We start from the raw sequence: 13,979 nt of genomic DNA, 5'->3' as shown, positions 1-13,979 counted from the left end.
TGGGTAACGCCTGACTTTCATTTCTGCGATCTTATCCACTTCCTGGGTGGTGCCCCATTGAAAGGTGGCTGTTTACGGGCTCCTTTGGCAGAAACACATCGACTTATGCGAGGTCAGGAAATGCATGTCTTTACAAATGTCATCTTCAGCAGCAGCTCCTGAGGGTTCATTTTCCTAGTAGGAATGATCTCTCCTCATTTAAGAGGATTCTTGATCAGCACAAGTTCTGCTGCCTCAGGTCCTTTTGGATAAATTTGAGCGGTGAAGACAAAGGTAGGTTAAAAGTTTGTTGAGTTTATTTTTTTTATTTATTTTTAAACCACTGAACTGACTGCAGCTTTAGTGAACTGTCCCTTAGCAAGTTCACTGTAGGTTTGTTGTTCAATAATTCAGCATTCTGTCACTGAAACAGTTCAAACTGAGTTCAAATGGGCATGATGAAGCACTTAAGCCTATGCCTGAATCAAAAAAAGAACAACAAACAAAAATATTGATAAGAGGAGCCCCACACATTCCTCAGACGGTAACATTCCTAATATCATTTCATTCAGGCTCTCAGTCCAGAGAATGAGACCTACCGCTCTGGCAGCATCCTCGTAGACAATCTTGAGATTGGCCATGGCTTTGATGATGGCCATAATGGACTGAATTGTGTTACTGTAGACAACCGCTCTGTACTGCTTACACTCCTCTTCTGAGTAGCCATCCTCGTGAATAATCCTGGAAAAGTCAAAGAGAAGTAGGGTGATGGAAAGCAAGACAACAACATCTGCACAATTCATGTCAAGTCATGTGCAACAAATAGTCAAGAGAAAAGTCAAGTATGTAGGAATCATCCATGCTACTGAATGGCAAACAAACGAGGCATCTTAACTGGTTCTCTCTTCTCTTTCTGACCCGTTTCATCATTTAACTGATATCATTAATTTAAGAAACATCTAGTTCTGCGAGGTGGACAAACGTCACAGTTCAAGTTTTTGTGTCTTTTGCTTGAAGACGCTAAAACAAATCTTAACTTGCTTCTTGAGGCATGGACATGACAGGTGAGAGAGAAAGGGACGTCTGTTTGAAAAAGCGCGAGGCTGAGAAAGAAGCTGCTGGGATGGAAACCAAACTGAACCATCTCCCCTCGGTGTGTCACAGCCAAAAGTGTTCAGAGGTTGTGCTGAATGGGAACTAATTCAAATTCAAGCGAGCTCACTGTGAAGCACAGGGAGGCGCGGCCAAAATGCCTGAAAGCCTGTGGTGTTTTCACCCTCGTACAAACAATACAAACGATCTGTGAAGCATCATCACCCAAATCAGCCACTTGTATCCCACTTATTTCCCCAAATGCACAACTGTAAATGTATTTTTACTTGTTTTGTGTTTTTTAATGTTAACACCATTATTACGTCAGTTGTAATTCATTTTTAGCATTTGTTTTATTCATTCAGTTTAAACTGCAATTTGCTTGGATAGCTTACTAGTTAACAGTCCTTGGAAATGATTTCTGTAAAAGAAAATACTTTGCTATTTGCCTCCAAATCCATATCCCAGTACAACGCTACACAGATAATGACGACTGGAGTACAACTGAAAAAGCTAAACATTTGGCCAAATACAGGTCAACAGCAAAACCAAGAAAAACTTACAAAGCCAAGAGATCAGTGTGGAAGAATTCTGCATCAACGCCTTACAGTTTATGATTAACAATTCAGAGTAAAGAGGTTTATAAATGACCAGATTAAGGTGCTCTACATACCGACAAAACTTGCCAAAAGGGTTAGAGATACCCTTCTTAAAGTCCAGAACTTTGCACCTCTGATAGTTCAAGAATGTTATCGATGTCCATTCAACCAATCACTGTAGTTGTAAGTACTACGGAAAGGTTGCTGAAAACTATGCTGTACTGACAGTTGAACAGTTTGCCCCCCCCTAAAAAAAAAAAAAAAAAATCAATTTTCTGTCCAATATTTTGTGGTTGAGTTGGAAACGGACTCTGTAACGCAATGGAGTAACGCATTTACGTCAACACCATCCCAACACTCTTGTTATGAACAGATCAACAACGCATTAGCCTGAAACTAGCCAATTATGTCATCTAGCTGTGTACCCGACTACTATGTCGCTAACTACTAAGCCTTCATTACACTAATGCATCTGCCCTGGATGCTAGAAACTGGGTCATCAGCTGAAATTGCTGAGGAGTACTGAGACGAAGAAGAATTGGATTCATTTTGTGAAAAGCAGATCTAACATGTGGGGCCCAAGATTTAAATAGGCCACACATCTCCTCTTTCAATAAGATTTATGCTCATTGGACTGAAGATCTATGTTAACAATGTTGTTGTGCGGTTGTTAGGAGACGGTATGTGCTAGTAATTACTCCAGTTACACACTGTGGATTCATTTAGTAAAGAGCCGCTGCAAAGGTTAGAGGGCTACACACCTGCATGGCAGAATGTAGTAACACAGTGACTACAGACAGCGGACGCTCATTGGACCGATTCTGTGCAGAGCCATAGTGATGAGGAGCTGAAGATCACCAACACCATCTGACAGCGGACTTTCAGGACTCAGCTTGGATTAGCAGAACCGCGCCTCGATTCTCTCCCTATGCCGCTCGTGTCTACAGTGTTTCGCATCAGGCTGATATCTGGCGTTGCATCATCAGCAGAACATGGCCACAAGTGAGTGTAAGTTGCACAGTTCAAACACTGTTGATAACTTCATCCAGAACTGTGAGAGATACCCAAAATAATTTGGGGCTTCAGTGTTCGTTTGTGGTTTCGCATCTGAGCCGCTTGGTTTGGTTCAAATAGACTCACAGAAACGTGCTGCCAGCACTTTATTCTTTGTTTTTTTTTTAAAGCCCGAATTGATATTCCTGGTTTGTCTGGGTGGGTAATAACACAGTGCCTTACTCAGACCGTTTCTCTCCATATCACTTAATGTGAAAATCGGATTATTCTAGATCGTGTTCACACAGAAATTGATTTTTTTTTTGCACAAATATTTATTGACTGACCGTGTTTCCAGTTCAGTCAAGCACAAAGTTTCACTTGAGCTTTTCTCCTCACATTCCTGACATTGCGACACAAATGTACAAAAGTGAGAATGTGCATAAAAGCAGTTTATGGAATGGGATCTTTGTCTGCACTGGAAATAAGTGCTACAGACGTTTATGCAATAAAAAACTGCTTTCAGACATAAATAGTGGCGCGGATCCAGAAACCAAATTATATAATTAGTAGATCTGTTAAAACATTACGCTGGCATTCATGGTGGGAGGAAAAGCAAAACAATGAGTCGTCACTCACTTCATCTGCTTCACAATGGTGCTCTTCCCTGACTCTCCAGCACCTGCAGAGAGAACAAAAACAGGCAGAGGTTAAAAATACGCTCCCGTTAGCTGAGAAATGTAAACAGGCTGCCAGCAAGGCTGTCTCACATCTGGACCCTCATCTCACTACCCCCCCTCCCTCCCTCCCTCTACCTAAGAGTTTTGGGCTTCAGATCATTTTCATCCTGACTTTCTCCTGTTCTTCCTCACTGTTTACCTGCAGAATTCAGCTGCTTTAGCTAAAAGCCAGCCAGCTGAATCTGTAGTCTGAAATCTGAGGGCAGTACAGTCTTGTCTTATTTTCACAGCAGGAACATGTCCGACATTTGCAGTACCTGAACGAACACAAGCCCCCGACCAGATTCTCTCCTTTTATTCTTTAAAAGACAAGTTAGTTTATTGTGGTTCACGTTTTAATGGAAGCATATCGCACTGACAGCATATGGGCTTTCTTATCATCTGCTGTGTTTATTCTAACAGCCTGAGGAAACTGGAGAGAGCTCGTCTACCACAAGGAATCAACACAACACACACGCACACACACACACACACACCCAGGGGTGCCTGTCAGTACAGTCTCCATTCGTACTAGCCCGGGGTGAAGTCTTTCCGGGATGACCCTCAAAATACACAACTACGCAGCATGAAGCACGCACATGCACAGAGCAGCCTCTGGGCAGCAAAAGGCCAGAAATTTTCCACAGACAGCTGTCGGCTCCGACTCTTCTGTGGAACAGGAGTTCAGACTGGCTAATAAACTGAAACCTAGTTAGCCTTGAAATGACAAAAGTCACAGATTACGACAGTGCAGGGGTGTTACTAAAGTTGAATATAAGTTCATAATTGCGACAAAATGCAAAAGAGCAGAAAAAGGCTCAGTCTCTCCGCAGTCTGAGCAGAAACTCCTTTTCACCTCGTTGTTCACTCAAGCACACAGAAACATTGTGACAGTCTAACTGTTACACCAGCCTCATGTTTGGGAAGTTCCCGCACAGATCAAGATTTACAAAACATACCATGATTCGGCTTAAACTTGTGCTGCTGCTCAGTTTGTGGGCCATATCGTTAAAATGGAGGAGGAGGGAGAGAAAGAAAAGCTCCGCCTGGCTCACAGCACCGAGCGTGAAGGGAACATTTTAAACGGATTCCCCGTTTAAGAAAAGGAGAACAATTAAGAGAAACGGACAATGTGCGCTCCATTTGAATGTGCTCATTTTGACCGAATACAGATAGAATACTCAGCCATTAATAATAGATGCACACCATTATAGACTTTTCTATTGTGTTTCAGCTGGTTAAACCCACGTCACTGGTGTGACTGTAAAGCCAAACTCGCACACAAGTTATGTCAATTAGAATCCATTTAAATGTCGCTTAGACTGGAGCATTAAAAATACAAATGTGTTGTAAAACAGGATATAAATACTTGACAACATTTAAGCTTGGGCCAATAACCAAGAGGAGGGTGTCACACTTCTAGACCTATGGCTGAATCTGACGGGCCATGGCTGGGTAGCAGGGCTTTTAGTAGCAGGGTTTTCTCTTACACCCACACAGACTCTCCTAAAAGTAGTAAACATGCCCTTTGGAGTTTGCCCAGAGAACCTGAGGCTGCCAACAATTAGAGGTGAGTGGCAATGTTTGGCAACTTACCTCGATGACAACACTTCAATGATTAAACGATAGCAAGCTGTTCCCTTTAGTGCTCACTGAAAACACATGTAACCTCCTGACATTTCCCGAGTTTTGACGTTTCACTGATTTGACTGTAAAATACAGTCTGTACATTTTTTTTTTTTTTTTTGTTGCTGGAGGTTCTGGGAGGAGAAGTTGTGACAGTAACTCAGCCTGAATTCCCCCCCCCCCATTCATGATGCTGACAGCTGGACTGACACCAATAATTCTGTCATATTCACACTGCGGCTCAAGCTGTAACTCTCAGGGACCTTGGATAGTAAAAGCTGCATCGACACAAGCGCACACGATTTCGATGGTTTAGAAAGCAAAACTCGAGATTCAACACTCTCTAGTGACTACAGATCATGGCAAAAAGTCCTCACAAGATACAATTACAAACCAAGTGATAGACTAAGAGTCCTTTTAGCTACATTCAGCATCAACACTGCTACTACTAACATCCTCTCTAAAAACAAACAGAACTAACACACAACTGAAGTTAAAATGAAAGAAACTCTAGGAATCATACTACTTGTGCAAAGAGCAAAAAGGCAGATGAGAGAACGTCGCGTTTCCAGGAAATTAAACAGTGGCCACTGCCAAGTAACAGGGCAACATGTACGGCAGTCGCGGTCGTCTCCAACTCAAAAAGGACAAAGAGTGTGGGGCTACAGTGCTGCCAATCGAGTCTCCAACTTCATTTCAATTAGAGAAGTTGGCACATATGTGTTGAAAATGGACAAAATGAGGAGGAATTTGTAGATCAAATGGTCGCTTCTGTGTCTTGGAAGACCGCCAGTAGTAGCATGAGGATGTGTAGTACGAGGAAAAGCAGCAGGGAATTTGCAAGACTCTCAGCAAGACTCAGGATATTGTTTGATTACTGATGGGTAACGTTGTGACTGGTGGGAGCGACACAGAGAATGTGCCAGGGGAACCGGTGCCAGGGAGCCCACAAGATTAACCGGGGTCCAGCTGCAGGAAGCTGAAGTTGGTCACGTGACAACTACGATGGGCGAGTGGACTCCTTCTTGGATGCACCGTCTTCACACAGATATGCAAATAGAAACAGAAACACAGACTGCTAAAGGAAAGATTACATTGATTCTTTTTGGTCATAAAAATCAAGGAAAAAAAAAAGTGCCGTGTCCTCATGGTATCTGCTGGGTTCATTAATTTAACTAACAAAGCTCATGAGGCAAATTACTGATTTATATGACGTATAGGCATCATGAGACCCGCTGACTTTGTTTCCTGTGCTTTGTGCCCAAACACAGCTCTCTGTACAAGTGTTCTGGTTCATCAGTGGCTGATTCCCACTAAGCAGCCCGTTTGCTTAATGTGGAACAAAGGATACTTGGGAGCTTTCTTTACTTCTACCGCTCTCCAGTTGTATTTTGCTTGCTAGCGTTTCAGTGCCAAACCTTTTGCAGAACTTTGCCTTACTAACACTAATAACTTCACTGAGTGGTCTTAATTCGAGTCAGCTGAAAGCACATTGGTATTGGCAAGGAAGACATGATAAATGGCACACAGCACAGCCGTTTCTGTCAGAAGTTTAGAATTTCTCTGGGGTGATCCAAGCTTTAATTGACCTTTTGGCGTAATCTGCTTTCAACTGGACATGATTCTGACACCTGGTTTAGTGATCAAGCCTAAAAAAAGCCAAACGGGACCAACAGTTTTAATATCAAGTACCAAACAAAAGGTTTGGATAGGCTTACATTTTGGATCACGAATACTGGCGCATACTGTGGCAGTCAACATATGCTCTACTTAAGTTTTCAAACTTTATCATGCAGAAGTAAGATCCACGAGACAGAGTGACAAAGCTCCATCAACTCCAACAGCTGACCAGTGATGAAATATGACAGGAAGAGGAAAATGTGCCAGCCAGCTCTTCTGTGGGAATTCCTGACACGCTCCCAACGACTCCAGAGTTTAGCTATTCAGTCAAGCAAGACGACAAGTCTAGAAATATATGGGGAGAAAAAAAAAAGAAAAAAAAAAAGGGACCATCCAGTTTTATGCATTAAGATGGCATCTCATGGCAGGAGCTTCATCAAGTTTCAAATGTAAATGTTTCAAAGAACAGACCCCCCCCCGGGGCATTAAGGCTTTTACTACGTGTGTGAATAGATGTGCATGTGTTTGGGGCAAGTGCGACCCGTCCTGGTAGGACTGGGAGCAGGACACAAAGGCAGCAGTGTGGGTCCCTACTGGCTGAGAACACAGGCCCGCTGTTGATGTTTAGGCCTGGACCATTAGAATCAGCGCTATAAGCTCACAAGTTATTCACACCGCTCCGCCTCTTTTCAAGCAGCACGACAACTGCCTTCGCAAGCCAAAGGCTATCTCTTCACTGAGACTAGGAAGAGAAAATGCTCGAGGGAACGTGATGGAAGGAATCAAATCTCACCATTGATGGGAGGACAATATTAAACCGTGAAATGAGTGCAGAAAATATGCTCCGAGGAGTCAAGATGTATTCCATTTTAGTGCATTTTAGAGTTCCAAAGTAGTCTTTATGACATACCTTAAAGAGCCTAAAATTTCCTCACAGCCTTTGACAGGATCTGAAGGTAATTCACAAACCTGATAATCAAGGATATTTCTGGGAAAATAAGGATATCAGGAAGCATGCCTGTGCAGAATTTTCATCAGTGATGTTTTTTTTAGAGCAGATCCATTTTTGAAACTGAGCAGAAGGTTTGGGGTGAAAATGTTGACACTGTCCACCAGCAATAGATGACAGGAAATCTAAGAAAAAGAAAATATTCAAACAAGACCAGTGCCTCTCTTCCTGTTTTACATTGTGCCTGTTTGGGCTGGGTGCCAAAGCGGCCCGGAGGGCAAAAATCAATTAATCCATAAGATCTGATGTCACCAATTCCGCTCTCAACACAGGGAAGTTAAGATAATCACTTCCTATCCATTTTTGGTACATAAATGTTTTTTCTTTTTTTTTTTAACCATGTCCAAAGTATCAACATAATCAGTTTAAATTTCAGAGATGAAAGGACAGTGATTTGAGGGAGGTGCAGCACAATGATGGAGCAGCTGAATAGTTTCAGAGGTTTTCAGCTAACCGACTTTAGATGAGTCGTATTCTGTGGCGGACAACTTCACGCACCAGCTGTAGGATGTTCCACATCATAAGCACAGTGACAGACTTCAACATCAGAGCCACAAACACACTATTGGTCAAATTTACAAACCTATATTCCTTAGGTCGGTGTTACGAGGCCCATCGCAGTTACTACATAAATCACCAATAATTTGGGCTGAAGGTGCTCATTCTGCATATTTGTTACAGGCGCTACGGTTTTTGTTGTTTTCTTCCACTTCCACTGCTACGGTTCACTGACATTAACCATTTAACTGCAGGTACTTAAGTTTTAACATCCGACCAACTTAATTTTGGGTGAGCTTTATCCAGCTCTTGGGTTTGCAGCACTAAGGTGGCAGTCAAAGGCACCACTACCACTAATCTAGTACGACTGTACTACAGGAAGCAACAGAAAAAGTAGAATTATACAACAGTTTATCATCGGTTACAATTTCACTCGTCATAAAAGCTCTTTTCACAAGTGCCACAGCGTAAAAAATGCAAGAATACATTCGTACTAAACATCTGAAGTTCTTCATGCGGGCTTTTTAGCAGCGTTGCATTAACAAGCATGCAGTGGGTCTGTGGCACCGTGTGCTCACTCTGCAGATACGGGTCGTTTAACGCTACGACTCCAGTCAGCTCAATATATCCAAAATATTTGTTGTGTAATGGTGCTGGGCTGTGATTGTGTTAGGTAGCCATATTCAACCTTTATGCATACAAACATATAACTAAAATTTGTATTAAAACACCGAGAGAGAAAGACTCTTCCCATACTTTGACACACCAATACTTTCTTCATGTCCAGCTTATTTGTCCACTTAGTCTATAAAGAATGGAGGCTCTCTGGTCCGTCCCATCCCCACCTCAAAACAGATATCTCGAATATATCAATATCTCACCCCTTGGCTGGTTGGCTCAAAGTCAAGAGTGCAGCAGTTTAGTTTTAAAGTTGGACTCTGAAGACAACAGAGGCAAACACTGGGTGTCACAAGGCTTAAAAATCAATAACCACTTAGAGAAATTGAGACGTAACACTGTTTAGCTCGCTTTAATGCAATTTTTCCCTCCTTTTCCTTAGGGTGTTGATAAACACTGGCTTCGGCGCATGCTGGGCTTGTCTGACTGTTAGACATCACTTCTCACTCTCTCGAGACTTCTCACAGTCTCTTTTCTCATTCTCAACCACCCGAGACACACTGGGACTGAAAGAAATAACACAGTGAGACGCTCCAACTCCCAAAGTCTCCCCATTAAGTTACAGTCAACGCGAAGTGACGAAGCGCTTCACCAGAAGTTGATTAAAGAAATAACGCAACCACTGGGAACTCTGGTAAAGAGATGGCGAGAAGAAGTGGGCAAGGTACGCTGGGAAGGATACAATGAAAGTGTTGAACTGGCTGAACTCAACACTCAAGTGAGACAGAAGTCGTTGCACTTTATTAAGCTTTTTGACGAACACTGATACAGACACACAAAAAAAGCCATCATCACTTGATGCTCCGTGGCTTCATTGGCTTTATTCTACAATCTAATTCATTTCATTTGCCATCATTTCTCAAACTCTTCCTCCCGCTGTCCTTCGCCGCCTACACACCAACCGCAAGTGGTCCAGTGCTGCCTGTTCTCCTTAGCTACATGTTGAGAAATGTGCCAATCTGGACTTGAGACCAGAGGCTCTCGGAGAGACACATGTGGCACTTCCTATTCTCAGAGCCAACCAGGGAGGAAATGGGAGCAGCTTGCAGAAACACATGTGCGCTCGAGAATGAAAAAACACACGCACATATACATACACACAGACATATTTGTCCGATTGAGAGCCACGGACAGAGTGTCACTCTCATCCAACAGATGGCCACAATGCCTCGGGCAAAGAGCTAGTCTGGACAGCACTGTGACAACTGTTGCCACGGCAGAGGGATGGGCCGACTGCACTGATTGTACGTGAAGTTAGACCAGAGCTAAGCGACGGAGCCAAAATCCATGTGTCATCGCTGAGTATTTCCCTTTAAAATGTACAATTCTAGATATAACGCATTTGTATTTTGCTTACTGGCTGACAGTTTTCGTTCTTTATTTAGGTTGCCTGATTCATGCATTTGGATCAGAATATGAGGTATTTTGTTCCAGAGTTAAGGTTATTCGGATAAACACAAAGGTTGATAAAACACTACTCCATGTGATGCATTTTTTTTTGGTTGTCACAAACAAAGATCCTCAACATTAAAACTGGGGAAGGTAATCTAAAAAAAATAAATAAATCCTGGCATTTTTAGACAGGATGGCAATATAAAAATATGTATCTTGGTATTTTCTTTAAATTCATACGATGGTAATATTTTGAATAAAAAGTATTTCCAGGACTTGTGCCTACCATGTGGCTTTCTTTTAATCCGTGCGTTTCCATTAACATTTACATGTTTTTGTCTGTTCATGGGAATGGCTTTAGAATACAGACCCATCTGTCCATTGCACAACTTGGTTCTCCAAGTACATCATTCCTCTGTCACTCAAATCTCTTTCATAGTTTTAATCATCTCATTGACTCCGGCATTTGTCAGGACATGAGCAGATAGCCAGCCGTCCATAATCGAGGCTGGGGACGCAGCAGCACCCCGCGGGAATGCACAGTCAGCTGCCATTGAAATGCTGCACGCACTTTGATGGTTCTCCTCCCTTCTCAGTCTGCTCGACTCACTGTGGCATCTCACTGGCAACAGACTCCAATGTCTCCACTTCATAATCTATGACAATAGTCATCATTACATTGTGTTGCTTTATCCAGTCTGCATACTGTGCATAAATAAGGATTTCATAGGAGTAAAATAGCAGCGACGCTCTCCACATGTGCAGTCAGCTCAGGCTTTTCTGCTCGCCAACCTTGCATCACTTGCACTCTGCACAGTCTCCTTTATTAGGAATAATGTCATGCTTATTGGGATTCACAAAGGAAATGTGTGCGTGATCTGCAGTGCACATGGTTTCATGCATGAGGATATTTCTTGCTGTATGTACTTTCCAGATTTGTGGACACACAGTATCGGTATGAAAGCTACATCATCTTTTATGCATGTGTTCTGGTTCCAGCAGCAAAGCTCTGACCGTAGTTAGAACTGATAAATGAGTCAAACCAGAAATTCCTAAAGGCATGAAAACCAAAAGTAAAACTTGCATCTGCAGTGCTTTTGTTTGTGGACTCGTGAGCACGAGACATCGGGACCTGAAGTGCCACGTGACAGCTGTGCGAGTCCAGCCGTCATTAGTTAGAGGAGAGCTGCATTAATAATACACCACCTTGAGTTTGTAAAATAAAGGGCAGAGCAGAGAAGGAAAGAAACAGACACAGTCTTTGTAAGTGTGCAAAATAAAATCAGAACAAAGTGTAACTACAGCCACAAAGCAACAAGCTGCATCTTCCTGAAGGCAAGGAGGCTGTACAGACGTCCTTCTTCCACTAGTAGTGGACGCTGAGGGAGATGAGGGTGTGAAAGACAAAAAAGACAGACAGCAGTTGGCCGTCTGACAGGCTGGCAGCTCCCTGGACACTTCTACCTTTCTGCAGATGCTGCCTTACCTTTTCAAATATTGACATATTCAAATATTGAATATTGACCAGTACTCTGATCTCAAAAAGAAAAAGGGCACCTTACTTTTGCTAAATGAATGATAGGGTCAAAGGGAGGAACTGGGATTGGGCTGCAGAAAACAAAGGTGCCACATAACGGAGGTAAGAGAAAGCCAACGAGGCTCAAAGAAAGCAGAGAACAGAAGACACTCTTTAGAAAACACTCATAGAACAGTGAGATGAGTGGGACAGCTAACCATTATTAAAGGAAACGGGAGGGAGGATCAACTGAAGTGAGAATAAGTTGCAGAAGAAGAGTAGGACAGCCTTTGGAGACCGTGACAGAAGTCAAGTTATGCTGGGAGGGTTTAAAAAAAAAAAGACTTCTCATTAATGATACAACCTTGGAATCTTCAACACTAAATTGCAGACGTGTAAACGCCCAACATGGAACGCAGGTCAGCCACAATCTACTAGAAATGACACTATTGTGGTGTTTATGCTCATTCTTGATCCAACTGTCTCTCTGCTTCATTTCTTCAGTGCAGAATTGTAGCTTTGAAACCATTTGACAGAGCAGAGATAAGGGGAGGCCACAGTTGTCTCATCACTGATAACAGCAAAAAACTTTTACATCTCGCAGGCATCGGGTGTGGTCAGGATCAGGATTGTGTTACATGACCTGTGACAATATGCAGCTGCCCTGAAGGGTATTGAACACACACACACACACACACACACAACAAGGAATATTCTCTAAAACAGCAACATGGACTTTGTTGACTGTTTATTTGGTAAACAGAAGAAGTAAAGACAATAATCTCATGTCGAGAGACTTTGTGCCTTTGTGGCACATGACCAAAAACAAGAGGAAGATACCAGGTCAAAAACTTAAATTGGTTGTTGCTAACTGTGAAAAATGACTCATCTTGGGTTGAGGTGATCAGAAAATGCTTACATGGCGGTGTCTTATCAAGAAAGTCTCGGTCGGATTAATATGGGCATATAATAAATGTATCCGCTGCCTCATCCTGCACCGTTCTGTGTCACCCAGAAAACCGCGAGTGTTGTCACAGCAGAAGCCACTTCACTCACTCAATCAATCATTCAAGCAGACAAGCAAAGCTACCTCCGAGCGGTGCAACTTTTGCTGGCGTTAGCAGTATACGCTCACATCCCCTTCAGCTTAAAGACTATGTAGAGACAAACAGAAGGAATGGAAATGTATCATAGTACAAACGTGGCTCTCCCCCCCCCCTTTTTTTTTTTTTTTTTTAACTGCCAGCAGGGTCAGATGAAAGACTACAGGGTCACACAGTGAGATGGGGCCTCGGCTCAGGAGCATTTACTGCATCATGTGCCACGGGCAACAGGAAAATGTACTTCTGATGCATTATATATGGCTCCATTACCAGCCTCCCCGCTGCACAAAGCTTGTACTCAGGATGCATAAAAACCCATTCATATGTGGAGGTCCACAAACAGACGAACGAGAGAGAAAGGTTGACTGAATTATGGATGGAGCAAGGAGCTGTGGAAGAAGCATGGTGAAAGCATGTGGATCGCAGCAGGCTCAGTAATGACATCCGTACAGTAAGATCTGAGGCTTCTTGAGCATTGTTTTTGTGTGTATTGTTATTCCAGGGAAAGACTCGGATGTGAAGATGTTTAAGTAACAAAAAAACTGAAGACTTCCACAATTTAAATCAAGTTGCAAAGACAAAATCAAAACATAAATTGAATTGATTCGAGCACATGTCGATGGCAGGACGCTCTCGGTCTCCTTTGAATCTTAAGGACCGAACGAAGCGTTGTAAAACTGATCAATAAAGGAATGATACATGATTTGAAACAGTTGCGACCGCACACCAGCAGCATTTTAAGTAACCCACTCCAACGTCTGTGCTGTTATTTTCACATATAAGTTGACCACAGTCCAGCTGAGAGTTATGTGAACAATATCATGTCAGACAACTCGATAACCACAACACTGATTTATCCAACCAGTGAAAGCTCCAATTACATCCTAACTTCATACATGTGAGGACTGAGACGACAGGGGCAGAAACACATCAATTCAAATCTGACCGGCCAACTACCGATTTGTAGGTTTGATTATATTCATTCATTCTTTTATGTGAATGTGGAAATACATTCAGGTATTCAAAGGTAATCAGACAATGGAAAAACGCAAAGAAAATCTGTAGATGGAAAAAAAATAAATAAATAAACTAAGAAACTCAAAAGACACCAGCTGGAAGTGAGATGACACTGAATTAAACACCTACACAAAACTA

The 13,979-nt window shown here is 42.5% G+C and overlaps 1 protein-coding gene across 1 annotated transcript in view; it reads right to left on the bottom strand.

Moving 5' to 3' along the window:
• The window catches only part of LOC140303469 (guanine nucleotide-binding protein G(i) subunit alpha-2-like), a 51,183-nt gene that overhangs the window by 9,667 nt on the left and 27,537 nt on the right, over positions 1 to 13,979 (bottom strand). Inside the window, exons 2-3 of the mRNA XM_072382236.1 lie at positions 3,303 to 3,345; positions 579 to 720 (exon numbers count right to left, since the gene is read on the bottom strand). Of these exons, the coding sequence (XP_072238337.1) occupies positions 579 to 720; positions 3,303 to 3,345 (185 nt within the window). The remainder of the gene's footprint in view (positions 1 to 578; positions 721 to 3,302; positions 3,346 to 13,979) is intronic.

Source organism: Leuresthes tenuis, unplaced genomic scaffold (assembly GCF_036924035.1).
Source record: "Leuresthes tenuis unplaced genomic scaffold, fLeuTen1.0.hap1 SCAF_3, whole genome shotgun sequence".
Lineage (NCBI taxonomy): Eukaryota > Metazoa > Chordata > Actinopteri > Atheriniformes > Atherinopsidae > Leuresthes > Leuresthes tenuis.
Note: the sequence above shows the minus strand (reverse complement) of the source record. Positions and strands in the feature narration are given on the sequence as shown.